We start from the raw sequence: 12,652 nt of genomic DNA on the forward strand, positions 1-12,652 counted from the left end.
CAGCACCCTGCACCCCCTTTCCTGAGCACCCCCAGAGGCCGAGTTGGTGGGACAGGCAGGGGTCAGCCCCACTCTGCTAGGGCTCTTCTCAGGGCGCACTGCCTTCTCCTCCCCCCTTGACAGACCGCTCCAGGCACTGCAGGGTGCAGGGGACGCAGAGCACGCTGTCTGCCCTGGCCAGGCAGAGAGCTGGGGGCCGCAGGGGCACCATCCCAGGCCCCCTGAGAGTCCCTCAGGGAGGAGCGTGTGCGGCCGCAAACTGAGGGGAGGCCATATGGTCCAGCCTCTGTCACTGCAGGCGGCCACCCGTTCTGGGTTCAGCCCCGTGGGTGGAGAGGCAGTGGCCACTACGTCAGGGCGGAGCCATGCTGTGGGGGTGGGTGTTGGCGGCCTCCTGCAGCCCAGTGCCCTTGCAGGACCCGGCCCTGAAGCTGTGTCTTGTCCAGAGTGTGTGCATGGCCAGCCAGGCCATCTGCGGCAGCGCACAGGCCAGCTCCTTCCACTTCTCCCGGAAAGCGGAGCTGGTGGCTCAGATGATGGTGAGCGCTGGCCAGGGCCTGCCGGGTCCAAGGGTGGCTTCGACGGTGCTGCCACAGACAGGGGAGGTAGGCCTAGGGAGGGCTGGGGTTACATGCAGTGAGGAACCCCAGCACCCACTCAGCACAGCACCCAAAGCCAGCGCCAGGCAGATGGCTGACCAGGGGAAAGCAGGTGCTCTGGCCCAGGGCTGAGTCACAGGACTGCCGCCCCCCCCCCCCCCAAGGAGTTCATCAAGGCAGAGCCGCAAGACTCCCTGAGAACACCCATTCGGAAGAAGGCCATGCTCGCCTGCACTTACCTGGTGTATCCTTTTCTCTGGGTGTGAGGGGGAGCCTCTGGGCCGGGGGGGGGCTGTCTGCTCATATGTTCTCTGGACGAGGGGTGTGGCGTGTGTGGGGCTGGAAAGGCCTGGGGCCCTTAACTCTGGGTTCAGCTCCCTGGAGCCAGTGCTGGATGAGCAGGTGCAGGCGGACATGGTCCACAGCTGTCTGCACAGTGTCCTGCCTGTGCCGCCTGAGCCCGAGGGGGGGGATGACCACCAGGAGGTACTGCCCTGCATCCGTGGGGGGCAGCGGGCGGGCCGCAGGGGATGGGGGGGGCAGCGGGCGGGCCGCAGGGGATGGGGGGCAGCGGGCGGGCCGCAGGGGTTGGGGGGGCAGCGGGCGGGCCGCAGGGGATGGGGGGCAGGCTCACTGGTGTGGCTGGCGACCCATCTCTTCTAGTCCCTGTACCTGGACACCATGCACACCCTTGAGGACTTGCTGAAGAGCCTCCTTCGGCGAAACATGACCCCCCAGGGCCTGCAGATCATGGTGGAGGTGTGCAATGAGTGTGCACTGCCCTGGGGGTGCGGGCACGAGGTGGGGGGGGCACCCCACCTGGCAGCCGGCCCCTGCCTGCTTCTCTTGGCTCTCCCTGCCACGGGGGCACTGGAGAGTTTGGTGCTCTCTGCAAATGTGTGGTGGCGGGGGTCTGTGAGTTGGGGGGCAGCACCCCCTCCTTCCTGGGCAGGTGTGCAGATGGGCTGAGCCTAGATGGGAGCCTATACTCACCTCCCCTCCAGTGCATGGCACTGGGATGGAGAGAGCCTGCAGGCACCCCAGGTGGGAGTTCCTGACCGTCCAGGGCTGTCCAGATGGCAGAGTGGGCAGGCAGTAGCCAAGCTGCCCCCCTCGCTGCCCTTCCTAGTATTTGCAGGGATGGGACTGACCTGCTTCTAAGCCTGTTCCTCTCTGGGCCTGGCTCACTCTGGGTCCACCTAGGGCGGCCACGTCTGTGGACAGGGACAGAGCAGGAGCTCTGTTCTAGGTCGGAGCGGGTGACCTGCTCCGACCCGACCCACTGGCCCTCGCAGCCGGGGAGGCTGGCCGGCGGGGATGCTGACCTGCCTGTGTTGCACAAGCTCCTGCTTCCCAGGCTAACGCCTGAGCTGGTACCTATGTGAGGCCCCCTCTTCCCCAGCACCTGAGCCCGTGGATCAAGTCCCCACGAGGCCATGAGAGGGTGCGGGCACTTGGCCTGAGTGCCTGCCTGCTGCAATACTTCCTGGAGCACCTGAACGTCAGCGTGAGTGCCCCGTGGTGGCCCTGCAGCCGCTCCCCTGCCCCAGCCCTGTTCCTGGGTCCCTTGGCTTGGGGACTGCTGGGTGTGGCACCCATGTCCCAGAGCACCCTACCAGCTTCCTGGCCCTCCTCTGGTGGTGGCCCTGGGCTCATCCCATGTTCTACAAGTCCCACGGTCCTCTTTTGGGGCCGTGGACAGAAGACTCCTCGGGGCTGACTGCTCAGTCTGACGGTCATCCTTGTCCTCGGGAGCCTGTGCACTCCCTGGGATGATGGGTGGTGTGTCCCCTACACGAGGGGAAGGGTGATGGGGACGGGGGTAAGAGAATGAGGGTGCTCAAGGCAAAAGCACCACTTTGGGCAAAGGCAGGGGACCCAGAACACACGGAATACTGTGGAAAAGCCAAATGTTGCAGAGTGGCTGGAGCGGGTGGGCAGGGGCTTGTCCTAAGAAGTGCACATTATTATGCATTTTAATATTTGCTGGGGTGAAGGAGCTCTTGCTACACTTTCTCACTTTCATGGTGGTTCTTACAAGGTCATCAGTCTAGGTGATTTTAGGATAAATTTGACAGAGTCCTAAAATATTCCTGTTGTGATTTTGGATTTTGGTAGGAATTGCATGGAATTGATGGATTAATTTGTTGGGCAATAGCATCTTTTATTTATTTTTTTAAAGATTTTAAATTTATTTATTTGAAAGGGAGAGGGCAGAGCAAGTGAGAACACAGCAGGGGGAGCGGGAGAGGGAGAAGCAGGCTTCCCGTGGAGCAGGGAGCCCGATGCGGGGCTCAATCCCCCAGGACCCTGGGATCATGACCTGAGCCGAAGGCAGACGCTTAATGACTGAGCCACCCAGGCGCCCCCAGGAGCATCTTTTAATAATGGGTCTTCCCATCCAGGCCCCTCAGATGCACGGCCCGTGTCTGCACACGGCCACACAGGCTGAGAGGTTTTTTTGCTTTTGTCAGCGTAACTGTTTGCAGTCGTATTTACTAATTGCTTGTTGTCAGGATGTACGACAAGTATGGACTTGTGGATACTTAGCAGTGGGGTCATTTATAGGATTCTTTTATTTCTGATGAGTTTTAGTTAATGCCCTTGTGCTTTCAGATACACAGCTGTGTGGTTTACAGATGCCGATAGTCCTCTCTCCCCAGTGCCTGTGTCTCTGAGCCTCTCATGTCCTGGTGCTTCCAGAACGAGGCGCACACAGCGGTTCCCGGTCTTTAGAGAGAGTTCACTGCTAGTTACTTCTGACCGTGTCCTGGTAACGTCTGTTTTACTGAGGATGTTTCTTGTGGTCATTTCTCTTGTGTGTGTTTGTTAACACACCCAAACTTTCATTCTTTACCTGGCCAGATCTGCTGTGTGTGTCTTGCTGGTTTTTGCCTTCCGTGGGTGCCTAGGTGGGCTTTTCCCACTCAAATTCTTCCATGGCCTGCTTTTCACACAATCCCAGTCCAACTAGAGTTCACCCTTGTCACCATGAGGTGATAGGTGTGTGACCCCGCCGGGAGGAACTGCAGCTGGCCCCCCGGAGTGCTCTGCCCATCATGCCAGCCTCCCTCTACCGGATGCTCACTTAGACTGGCAGCTGGGATGAGGGGCTCTCAGGCAGAGTCCTGTGCTTTCTTAAAGAAGCCTGTGCATGGGCAGGGCCTGCAGGGGGGCGGGCAGGAGGCCGAGGGGTGTGTAAGTGGTGTCACAAGGCCCAGGGCAGGCAAGGCCATTTGCTTAGAGCAGAGTGGGCGAGGCTCTGTATCTGAGGGGGGAAGACCGGGACCCAGCTAGGATGAGAGGGAATCTCTTGCAGCCCCTCACAGGGGACCTGCTTTCTAGGGAAGGGAACTCCCCACACCTCTCAGCCAGGGTCAGCAGAGCCCTGCCCCCCTCTGCTATCTTGTGGGGACTCCCTCTTCATCTCCTGATCATCCCTCTGTCTGCACACACCGACTTACCTGACCCTCCTCCTCCGGGGGTGGGGCTGGGGAGGAGCTCACCGAGGGGCTGTACTGGCCACATTTCTGCCCATATCCGGGTCCGGGTGGTACCTGCCCACCCCTGGCATCCGCAGGGTCCTGGTCCCCCTCTCCGGCTACCCCCCTGAGTATCTCTGCAGGACCCTCCCCATCTGCCTCTCCAGGCCCTGGTGCCCTTCCACAACCTTGGCCTCCTCATAGGCCTCTTCTCTCCTCGGTGTGCGGACTTGTGGCCTGCCAGCCGCCAGGAGGCTGTGAGCTGCGTGTACGCCCTGCTGTACCTGCACCTGGGCTACGAGGGTGAGCCCTGGCTGGGCAGAGGTGCTGGAGGGATGAGGGGCAGAGTCTGGGCCTTGGGGGCCGGGGAAGTGCCTGCCCAGCTCCACTCTCCCTCCTGCCTCTGAAGGCTTCTCCCGTGACTACCGGGATGATGTGGTTGAGCGGCTCCTCAGCCTCAAAGAAGGCCTCGTGCACCCCGACCCTGCCACCCTCTTCCACACCTGCCACAGCATAGCCCAGGTACCTATGGGAGCAGCCACAAAGGACAGGAGGGGCTGGCACTGGGGGGGGGGCAGAGGGGGCTCTCAGAGCAGGCAGTGGGCAGCATGGGGCTAGTGGGCACGGCGCCGAGACTGGGCACAGAGGCAGGTGTCATTCAGACAGTGAGCTGTCTGGCACCACCTCTGGCCAGCACTGCTTCCCTCTCCCTGGGGTCTACCCTCTGAGGCCCAGCAGCAGGGGCATGGTCAGGAGCTCAGCGGCGACTCCAAGGAGCTGAGAAAGCCGCCCCAGCCTCCCCCATGAGTCCCCATGCCAGGGCAGGTCTCGTCTTCCGTTTGGTGTCTGGAAATGGCCCTCGGGGTCCGGAGGCTGGCTCCCGTATAGGAGGAGGAAGGGAGGGTCTTACTCAGACAGTGAGAGGCGAAGACCCGGCCCTGGGCCAGTCCAGGTGGAGTGGCAAGGGTGTGTGTGGCTGGGGTGAGACGTGGAGGACGTCCAGCCACCTTTCTGCGCATGGCAGTGTGTGTGGTTTGGTGACCTCCTCCAGCCTGGATGCTGCTTCTCCACTTGAACGTGGGGCTCTGCTGTGCCGGGAGAGCGAGGAGGGCACTGTTGGGTGGGCTGTGCCACTCTCTGCCCTTGACCCTAGTCTGGAGAGCTCCGGAGCCGCTGCAGCCTCCCCCCGCCCCCGCCCCCGCCGGTCAGGAGGGGCCTCCCGCAGGGCGCTTGGAGCACCTTCCAGGGGCCGTGTCCGCAGCCTGGCCAGGCTTCAGTGTGGACGAGGCTCCTGTGTGAGCCACCACCCCACCCTGGCGCTCTGGACAGGGCAAGGAAGGCTGGAGGGCGCATGTCGGCGGGCGGAAGTGCCGTCAAGCCCTCCGGGCAGCCCCAGACCCCGGGGGTGTTGTGTCTGGAAGGGTGCTGGTCCCCACCCTCTCAGTTCTGACACAACCATCCTCCTAGATCATTGCCAAGCGCCTCCCGCCAGAGCAACTCATCAGCCTCTTGCTGACTATGTTTGAGGGTCTGGGAGACCCCGACAAGAACTGTTCTCGGGCCGCTACGGTCATGATCAACTGCCTGCTGAAGGAGCGAGGCAACATGCTCCTGGAGAAGGTGAGGGGGCGTGGCGGGGGCGTGGCGGGGGTGGGGCCACGGTGTGGGCGGGGCCCGAGCGGCCCTGTGGGCGGGGTGTGACCACGGTGTGGGCGGGGCCCGAGCGGCCCTGTGGGCGGGGTGTGACCACGGTGTGGGCGGGGCCCGAGCGGCCCTGTGGGCGGGGTGTGACCAGCTGTGGGCTGCGCCTGGGGGTGGGGGCGGGGCGGGGCCGCTGGGGCTCCTGCGTGTCTGCTCCTGGTCCCCTTGCCCGGCGGGCCTGATAAGGACAGGTTTTCTCTGATTGAAAGCAAGTTAGAATTTGGTACAAGTAACTGCTGAGAAATTGAGGGGGAGGGGGAAGGAAAGGGAAGGAAAATGCAGGGGTAAGCTTTAGGGAGCCCTTTGGCGAGTGGGCACTGGCTGGGCGCTCTGCCCCAGTACCCGGAGAGTCCTGCAGCCGGCTGGCCCAGAGAGGCCGTGCCAAGGACGCTCAGGTGCCGCCCGCTCCCTTACACCCGCCCGTTCACCGTGTCAGCTCTGCGTCCTTTTGGCGGGAGCTCAGGTGGCTGTCTACGTAGTTCCCAAATGTGCCTTGGCAGCAGCTCTGTGTCCACCGTGTGGACCGACAGACAGGTCCTTGTAGGTCTGAGGCAGGCTCCCAGGGCCCGGGAGCTGCCGGACTGCCTGCCCTGTCGTATGCCTGGAAAACATACGAGCAGAGAACTTGTATGCGGCCCTGGAAGTCCCCTCAGAGGTGCACGAGCAGAGCATCCCGCCAGTTCCTGAGCCTCTGGTCCCCATGCCGACACCCCACAGGGTGTCACCGTCTCCCAGCAGCACAGAGCACGGCCTTCTAGGGATGAAATCACACCACCTGTGCCCTTGTGTGCAGCGCCTCCCAGTGTTAACATGTGAGGTCATGCGTGTTGTTGCCTCATTCAGTCACACCTCACTCCTTCCTGCGTGTGCACTGTGGTTCATTCGTCCGCCGGCCTCAGTTCCCAGTCTGGGCTGTCTTGGCACGAACTGTCAGAGTCCAGGTCCTTTGGACATAAGGGTGCATGTCTGTTGGAGACATACCGGTGGAAGGACCTGGGCCTGCAGGAGAGGCCCGTGTGTAGATGTCCGAGGTGGCCTTCCGGGCAGGGGACAGCTCACCTCCCGCCAGCAGCAAGTAGGGCTCCGGTGTGCCCCATCGTCATCAACACTGATTCCCGCCCTTTCTGCTGGGTGTGTAAGGGCTTCACGTAAGAGTTCAGTTTGCACTTCTCTGGTGGCTGGTGAAGTTGAACACATTTGTACATGTTTACTGGCTACTCAGGTGTCCTGCTTCATGAAGACACCAGTGTTCTGGGGTGCCTGGGTGGCTCAGTCGTTGGGCGTCTGCCTTCGGCTCAGGTCATGATCCCTGGGTTCTGGGATCGAGCCCCGCATCGGGCTCCCCGCTCAGCAGGAAGCCTGCTTCTCCCTCTCCCACTCCCCCTGCTTGTGTTCCCTCTCTCGCTGTGTCTCTGTCAGATAAATGAATAGGATCTTTAAAAAAAAGACACCAGTGTTCTGCCCGTGTTTCTTCTGGGTCGTCTGTGCTTTTCTTATTGATTGTGGAAGTATGTTATGTGTTCTGAATACAAGTTTTCTGTTGGAGGTAGACACACACGCAGGAGTGTGCGTATATCACAAACACCTTCTCAGGAATGAACAGGAATTTGTTGATGGAGAAGATGAAAGAGCACTGGGCAGGGCCATGTGACAAGGGAGCTGTGTGGTGACACCTCGTCCGGCACCCGGCACAGGGCTGCAGGGCTGCAGTGGGCATGGAGGTGTTGGCAGAATCTGGACTTGGGAGGAGAGGTGCAGCAGGAGTGGGGGAAGAGGGTTTGCTGGGTGAAGGTTTGGATTTTATTTTGCATTCAGCGGGTCTCCCCAGGATTTGAGTGGTAGGAAGGCGCCCTAGGCTCTGTGTGAGTGAAGCAGGTGGACCAGACTGGAAGCAGCGGCCGCCGGTGTTCCTGGTGCGTGCACACAGAGGCTGCATTCTGTTTCCCCGTTCATCTGTCCGGGGACACTCAAGTTGCTTCCACCTCTTGGCTGTTGCAAGTAATGCAGTGAACGTGCGTGTACAGGTGTCTCTGTGATCTTGCTTTATGTTCTTTGGGTGAATACCCAGTAGTGGGGTTACTGGATCATACAGTAGCTCTATTAATTTTCTGAGGAACTGCCATGCTGTCTTGCTCAGTGGCCGTGCTAGTTTGCATTCCCACCAATAGTGCACATGGGCCCCAGTTTCTCCACAACTCCACCAACTCTTGTTATCTGTCCTTGGGGTTTTTTTGACACTAGCCATCCTGCTGAGTGTGAGGTGGTACTTCATAATGGTTTTGACAGGGCGCCAGCTGCAGGCTCCTAACCTCAGTGGTGGTGGAAGTCGGAGAAGGGCCTTCTGTGGGTCACAGGGAATGTGCAGGGGAAGCCAAGGGAACAGAACAGACTAAACAACATGGGGCTCGTGCCGAGGCCAACGTGGCGGTAGGGTCACCCCGTGGCCCGGTGGCTCCTCTCCAAGGCCTTTGCCAAGAGAAGTGGAAACAGACGTCCACACGAAGACTCTAGACGCTCCCAGCAGCAGCATTATCCATAATGGCCAAATAAGGGACACAACCCAAACGTCTGTCAATGAACAGATAAATAAAATGTGTCATACCCATACACCGAACAACGCTTCGGCAACCAAGAGGAGTGAAGCCCTGAAACACAGTACATGCGGATGAGCCTTGAGAACGTAGTGCCAGATGAAAGAAACGAGTCACCAAAGGCCACACGGTGTGTGAGTCCATTGCTCTGGCGTCCAGAACAGGCGAGTCCACAGGGACGGACAGACGGTGGGCTGGTGGCCGCCAGGGGCAGGGAGGGGTGGCTAACGCATATGACGTTTCTTTGGGGGGGTGATGAAAATGTTTTCGGATGGATGGCGGTGATGGCTGCACAGCCCCGTGAACACCGTAAAGACCACTGAGTTGCACACACAGCGGGTGGGCTCCGTGTGAAGAAACCACGGAACAGGAGAGCACGAGAAGGCGCAGGGCTGGTAAAGGTGAGACAGGAACACCCTGGAAGGTACAGGGCATGCAGGCCGAGCCCCACATGGTGGGCCATCGGAACGCAGACCCCCCCATCTTGGGACAGGACAGGCCCGGCTCACCGGTGCCGACCCCGGGCCAAGAGCCTCCGCGGCCCCGCACCGGGACCTGCCACCATATACTCCAGGGCTCTAGCTGCTGAACAAAATATGTAAAACCAAGGAGAACATCAGAGAAGGTAGATAAACCCACTGAAGCAATTCAAAGGAAATAACCTCTGACAAGCAGAGAACCAACGTCCAAAGTGAGCAAAAGGAAGAGAAGCAGCTTGCTCCCATGTGCTGGAGAACCCGCCCTGAAGCCGGCAGACTCGCTAACATGACGGTGGGAAGCATGCAAAAGTCAGGTGGACTGACAGCCACAGTTGCAGCCGAGAGCATGTGCAAGGCGTGTGTCCGGGCCAAGAGCCCGGGAGAATGGAGCGTGTTCAGCAGCGAACTCGGATGGGAGGTGCCGTGCATGTGACTGCACCCAGCTCGAGTGGGAAACGCCGCTCCTGGCTCAGCATGTCCTCGCTGCCAGAGCTCCCCTCAGCCGGCGTGTGGAGGACGCAGTTTCCTGTGGCAACTGGCGGCTCCCGCGGACCTGGGGCGGGGGCCGGGTGGGGGCCCTGGCTGGTGGGGCGTAGGAGGCGGAAAGGGCCAGGTCAGTGGGAGGACGACCCTGGCGTGAGTGTGCCGTTTCACAGGTGGCTAATCCGCTTTCTGTACCAAGTCCTTTGAGAAATGGCAGTGACACCCCGCACGCCCCGTGGCCTAGAGAGGGACCTGTGCCCCCCCCCGACCCAGGTACACGGCCTCCCACGCCCCTCTCCCCAGCCTTGTCCCCAACATGCTGTTGCAAGATGCTCCACCGCACAAGCAGGCGTGGGCCTGGCCTGGAACGTTCCACCGTCAGAGCCGTGGCCAGGCCCTTCCTGCTACTCCTGCCGCCCGGGTGTCCAGGGGGTGGCGGTGCACACGGTCCGCCGGCTTCCCCCGTCCAGGGGACCGTGTGCCTGCAGCCGTCTGCTCTGCTGTCCTCTCAGACTGGCTCCGGCAGCCGCGGATCACGGTGCTGCGGGCCAGCACCCCCTCCCCGTGGGCCCAGGGACCCACAGTGACGAGGCCATGCCCACAATAGGACTACGGTGGGCCTGAGGCACAGGCTGCCTGCAGCCACACTCCGCCCACCCCTTCTTGTACCCGATGGCCCCTCTGGCTTCTGGGATGACAGCAGCCTGCCCACCCTGTCCAGCCGTGGCCCGAGAGCCAGTGTCCGCTTCCTGGTCCTCCCTGTCCTGGCACAGCGCTCACCTCCTCGCCAGGCGAGGGCGGCTGTGTGTGCCGTCCCAGGGGCCTGAGGCTGGGTTCCCCTTCCCCGGGGGTGTGAGGGCCCTGTAGGGGCTGGTGGCGCCCGTGCACACCCCACCGGCCTTCCCCCATGCTCTGCACGCCCCACAGACCACCGCCCCGCGCGCACGTAGTGCCGCCTCCGCCCCTGGCGGGCCTCTCGGGTGCTTGTTGCTTCCCACACGGAATCTTGGTCCTCGTTCCAGGACCATAGCATCTAAGCCCAGGGGCACCGGCCTCTCGCCTTCTCCCTTTGGTCTGGTGGCCAGCATTGATCTGTGGGGTTTCCCTCCCCATGACCCCAGCGAGTGGGGCTCACAGCCAGCCGCCCTCCCCGGGCCCCCATGCTCTGATGGCGCTGGAAGGGCTCTGGGTGTGGGTGTGTGCCCAGGGCCTGACCTCCGTGGCCCATTGCCCACAGGTGCCCGAGATCGTGAGCATGCTCCGCTCAAAGCTGCAGGAGACGCAGGAGGAGTACGTCCTGCAGGCCGCCCAGCACAGTGTGTACCTCCTGGCGTCCCAGCACTGCGCCGCCGTGGTGTCCAGCCTCCTGGGCAGCCCCCTGCCCTTTGACAGGTACATGGCACCTGCCAGCCTGCTGTGGGGGCGGGATGGGCCCGGCCCAGACACAGGACTTGAGGGTCCCGCCTGTTGCTAGCCCCCTGCTGCGTTCTGTGCCCCAGCTTGCCCTCTGTGGGGCACGTGCCATCGTGTGTGAGCAGATCCCCTCCTCTGCTGGGGAAGTGTCCCCTCTGCTTGCACTCCCAGATCCTGAGTTTCTGCCAGCAACCCTCAAGGGAGAGGGTCTCTCTCTGCCCAAGGCCTGTGCCCTGGTCCCACCGTCGCTGTTGGGCGACGTCTCTGACCTCCCATGCTGGGCTCCTCCCCTGCCCCATGTGGCGGTCCGCACAGCCCCCCGCCCCGGCCGGCAGGTGCTGTCCATCTGCACCGTGCACACTCTTCTCCCCGACTCGCGTCCGCTGTGTGTTTGCTGAGGCGCTTGGAGGTATGCTGCTGGCTCAGGACGCCTCTCTTCCTCGCGGGCGCCTCCAGCATTAGGGTATCTCCTCTAACGTCCTGTCCGCATCAACCTTTCTTTGTCCACCTGGCCTTCCAGTGTAAATGGCTGCATTTCACCGCTGTTGTGGCAGGAGTCCAGCCCCCGCCTGGGACTTCTCTGTCTCCCCTTTTCTTTCTTGGTCTTTCTTGTCTCTGAGCTTATCAGGGCCTTTTTTATGAATTTATTTCCCCCTGAATCAGTTCGGAAGTCGTACCCACTGTTTCTGTTCTTCTAGCAGCTGCCCTGAGAGTGACCCCGTGTGCGCAGAGCCCAGCTCCCAAGCACCTCCCTCCGGGCAGCCTGGGCTTTGGCACGTGGGGCTCCCCCCGCCCCTCCTCGCGGACACAGAAGGGTCCGGCTGGGGCCCATGGCCCGTCAGGAGCACTGCGCCCGCGTGTACCCACCACTTGGCTCTCCGCTCATCCCTTTCTTCTCCTTTCACGGAGGCCCCGGGTGGGGGCAGGGAAGGTGTCCATCCCCCAGGAGTGCCCGTGTGCCCCTTCCTTGAAACTCCCTGGTGTCCCACCATCTGACTGCGGTCACCAGACACGCGCTTCGCTCCATCTTGAACTCCGATAATAGAATAGTGTAGAGTCACCCGGCATTTCCTTCTGGCTTCCTTGACGAAGCACTCTGTCTCGGGGGTGCACGTGCTGTGGGGTCTCTGCAAGCACCTCCCACCCCCTGTTTATGCCCAGGAGCGAAACTGTCCCCTCCCAGGGGTCTGCACAGTGCAGCCGCGGGCCAGATCTGGGCAGCCACCTGTTTTTGTCCAAACTGTGAGCTCGCGATGGGCTTTAAACTTACAAGTGGTTAGGAAAGAAAACAGTAATACTTCATGAGTTGTGAAAATCATATAAAATTAAAATCTGTTTGTAAACAAAGTTATTGGAACACGGCACGGCCACTTGCTTCCGCATTGGTATCTGTGGTCGCTTTTGCTTAACGAGGGCAGAGCGACGGGTCCGTGGAGGCCACGTGTCCGGGGTCGCAAGTGTGTGGCTTCTCAGCCTGGGGGCAGTGGACGGTGGATGGGGCTCCGCAGCGGCCAGGCCCCGTGCCTCCCCCGTGTCCCCATCAGCGCCACCTCCTGCTGGGCCCCCACTCTGTGCTGCTTATGGCGGTGCTGTGGCATGTGTCACTTCCCTTCAGCTGCAGCCAGTGCCCCGGAGTCTCCTCGGGGAGGGTCTGCAGCCTCCAGCATTCACCTGGGTGCTCTCCTTGCATGTTCCCTAGAGTCAGGATTCTAGTTTGGTGGGTCCTTCCGTGTGCGGAAGGCCACACGTCGCTGTCTCCGGGCTCCTGCAAGTTCTGGAGGGCGGGCGGGGCCTGGGGCCAGCTTGCCGTTGGGCCGCTTGAGTCCACGGGCGTCTGTGATCAGACCTGCACACTTCCCAGCCTTTTCCCCTTCGAGCCTGTCCACCTTCTGCTTCACCTTTCC

General features: G+C 61.4%; 1 protein-coding gene across 3 annotated transcripts in view; it reads left to right on the forward strand.

Annotated features, from left to right (window-relative positions):
• Positions 1 to 12,652, forward strand: part of MROH1 (maestro heat like repeat family member 1) — a 66,978-nt gene that overhangs the window by 47,105 nt on the left and 7,221 nt on the right. For all 3 annotated transcript variants that reach the window (XM_027600614.2, XM_027600604.2, XM_027600595.2), the window contains 9 exons: positions 417 to 539; positions 764 to 843; positions 974 to 1,085; positions 1,263 to 1,358; positions 2,002 to 2,106; positions 4,249 to 4,384; positions 4,491 to 4,603; positions 5,549 to 5,701; positions 10,573 to 10,727. In XM_027600614.2, coding sequence (XP_027456415.2) covers positions 417 to 539; positions 764 to 843; positions 974 to 1,085; positions 1,263 to 1,358; positions 2,002 to 2,106; positions 4,249 to 4,384; positions 4,491 to 4,603; positions 5,549 to 5,701; positions 10,573 to 10,727 — 1,073 coding nt within the window. The remainder of the gene's footprint in view (positions 1 to 416; positions 540 to 763; positions 844 to 973; positions 1,086 to 1,262; positions 1,359 to 2,001; positions 2,107 to 4,248; positions 4,385 to 4,490; positions 4,604 to 5,548; positions 5,702 to 10,572; positions 10,728 to 12,652) is intronic.

This window comes from Zalophus californianus, chromosome 4 (genome assembly GCF_009762305.2).
Source record: "Zalophus californianus isolate mZalCal1 chromosome 4, mZalCal1.pri.v2, whole genome shotgun sequence".
Taxonomy (NCBI): domain Eukaryota; kingdom Metazoa; phylum Chordata; class Mammalia; order Carnivora; family Otariidae; genus Zalophus; species Zalophus californianus.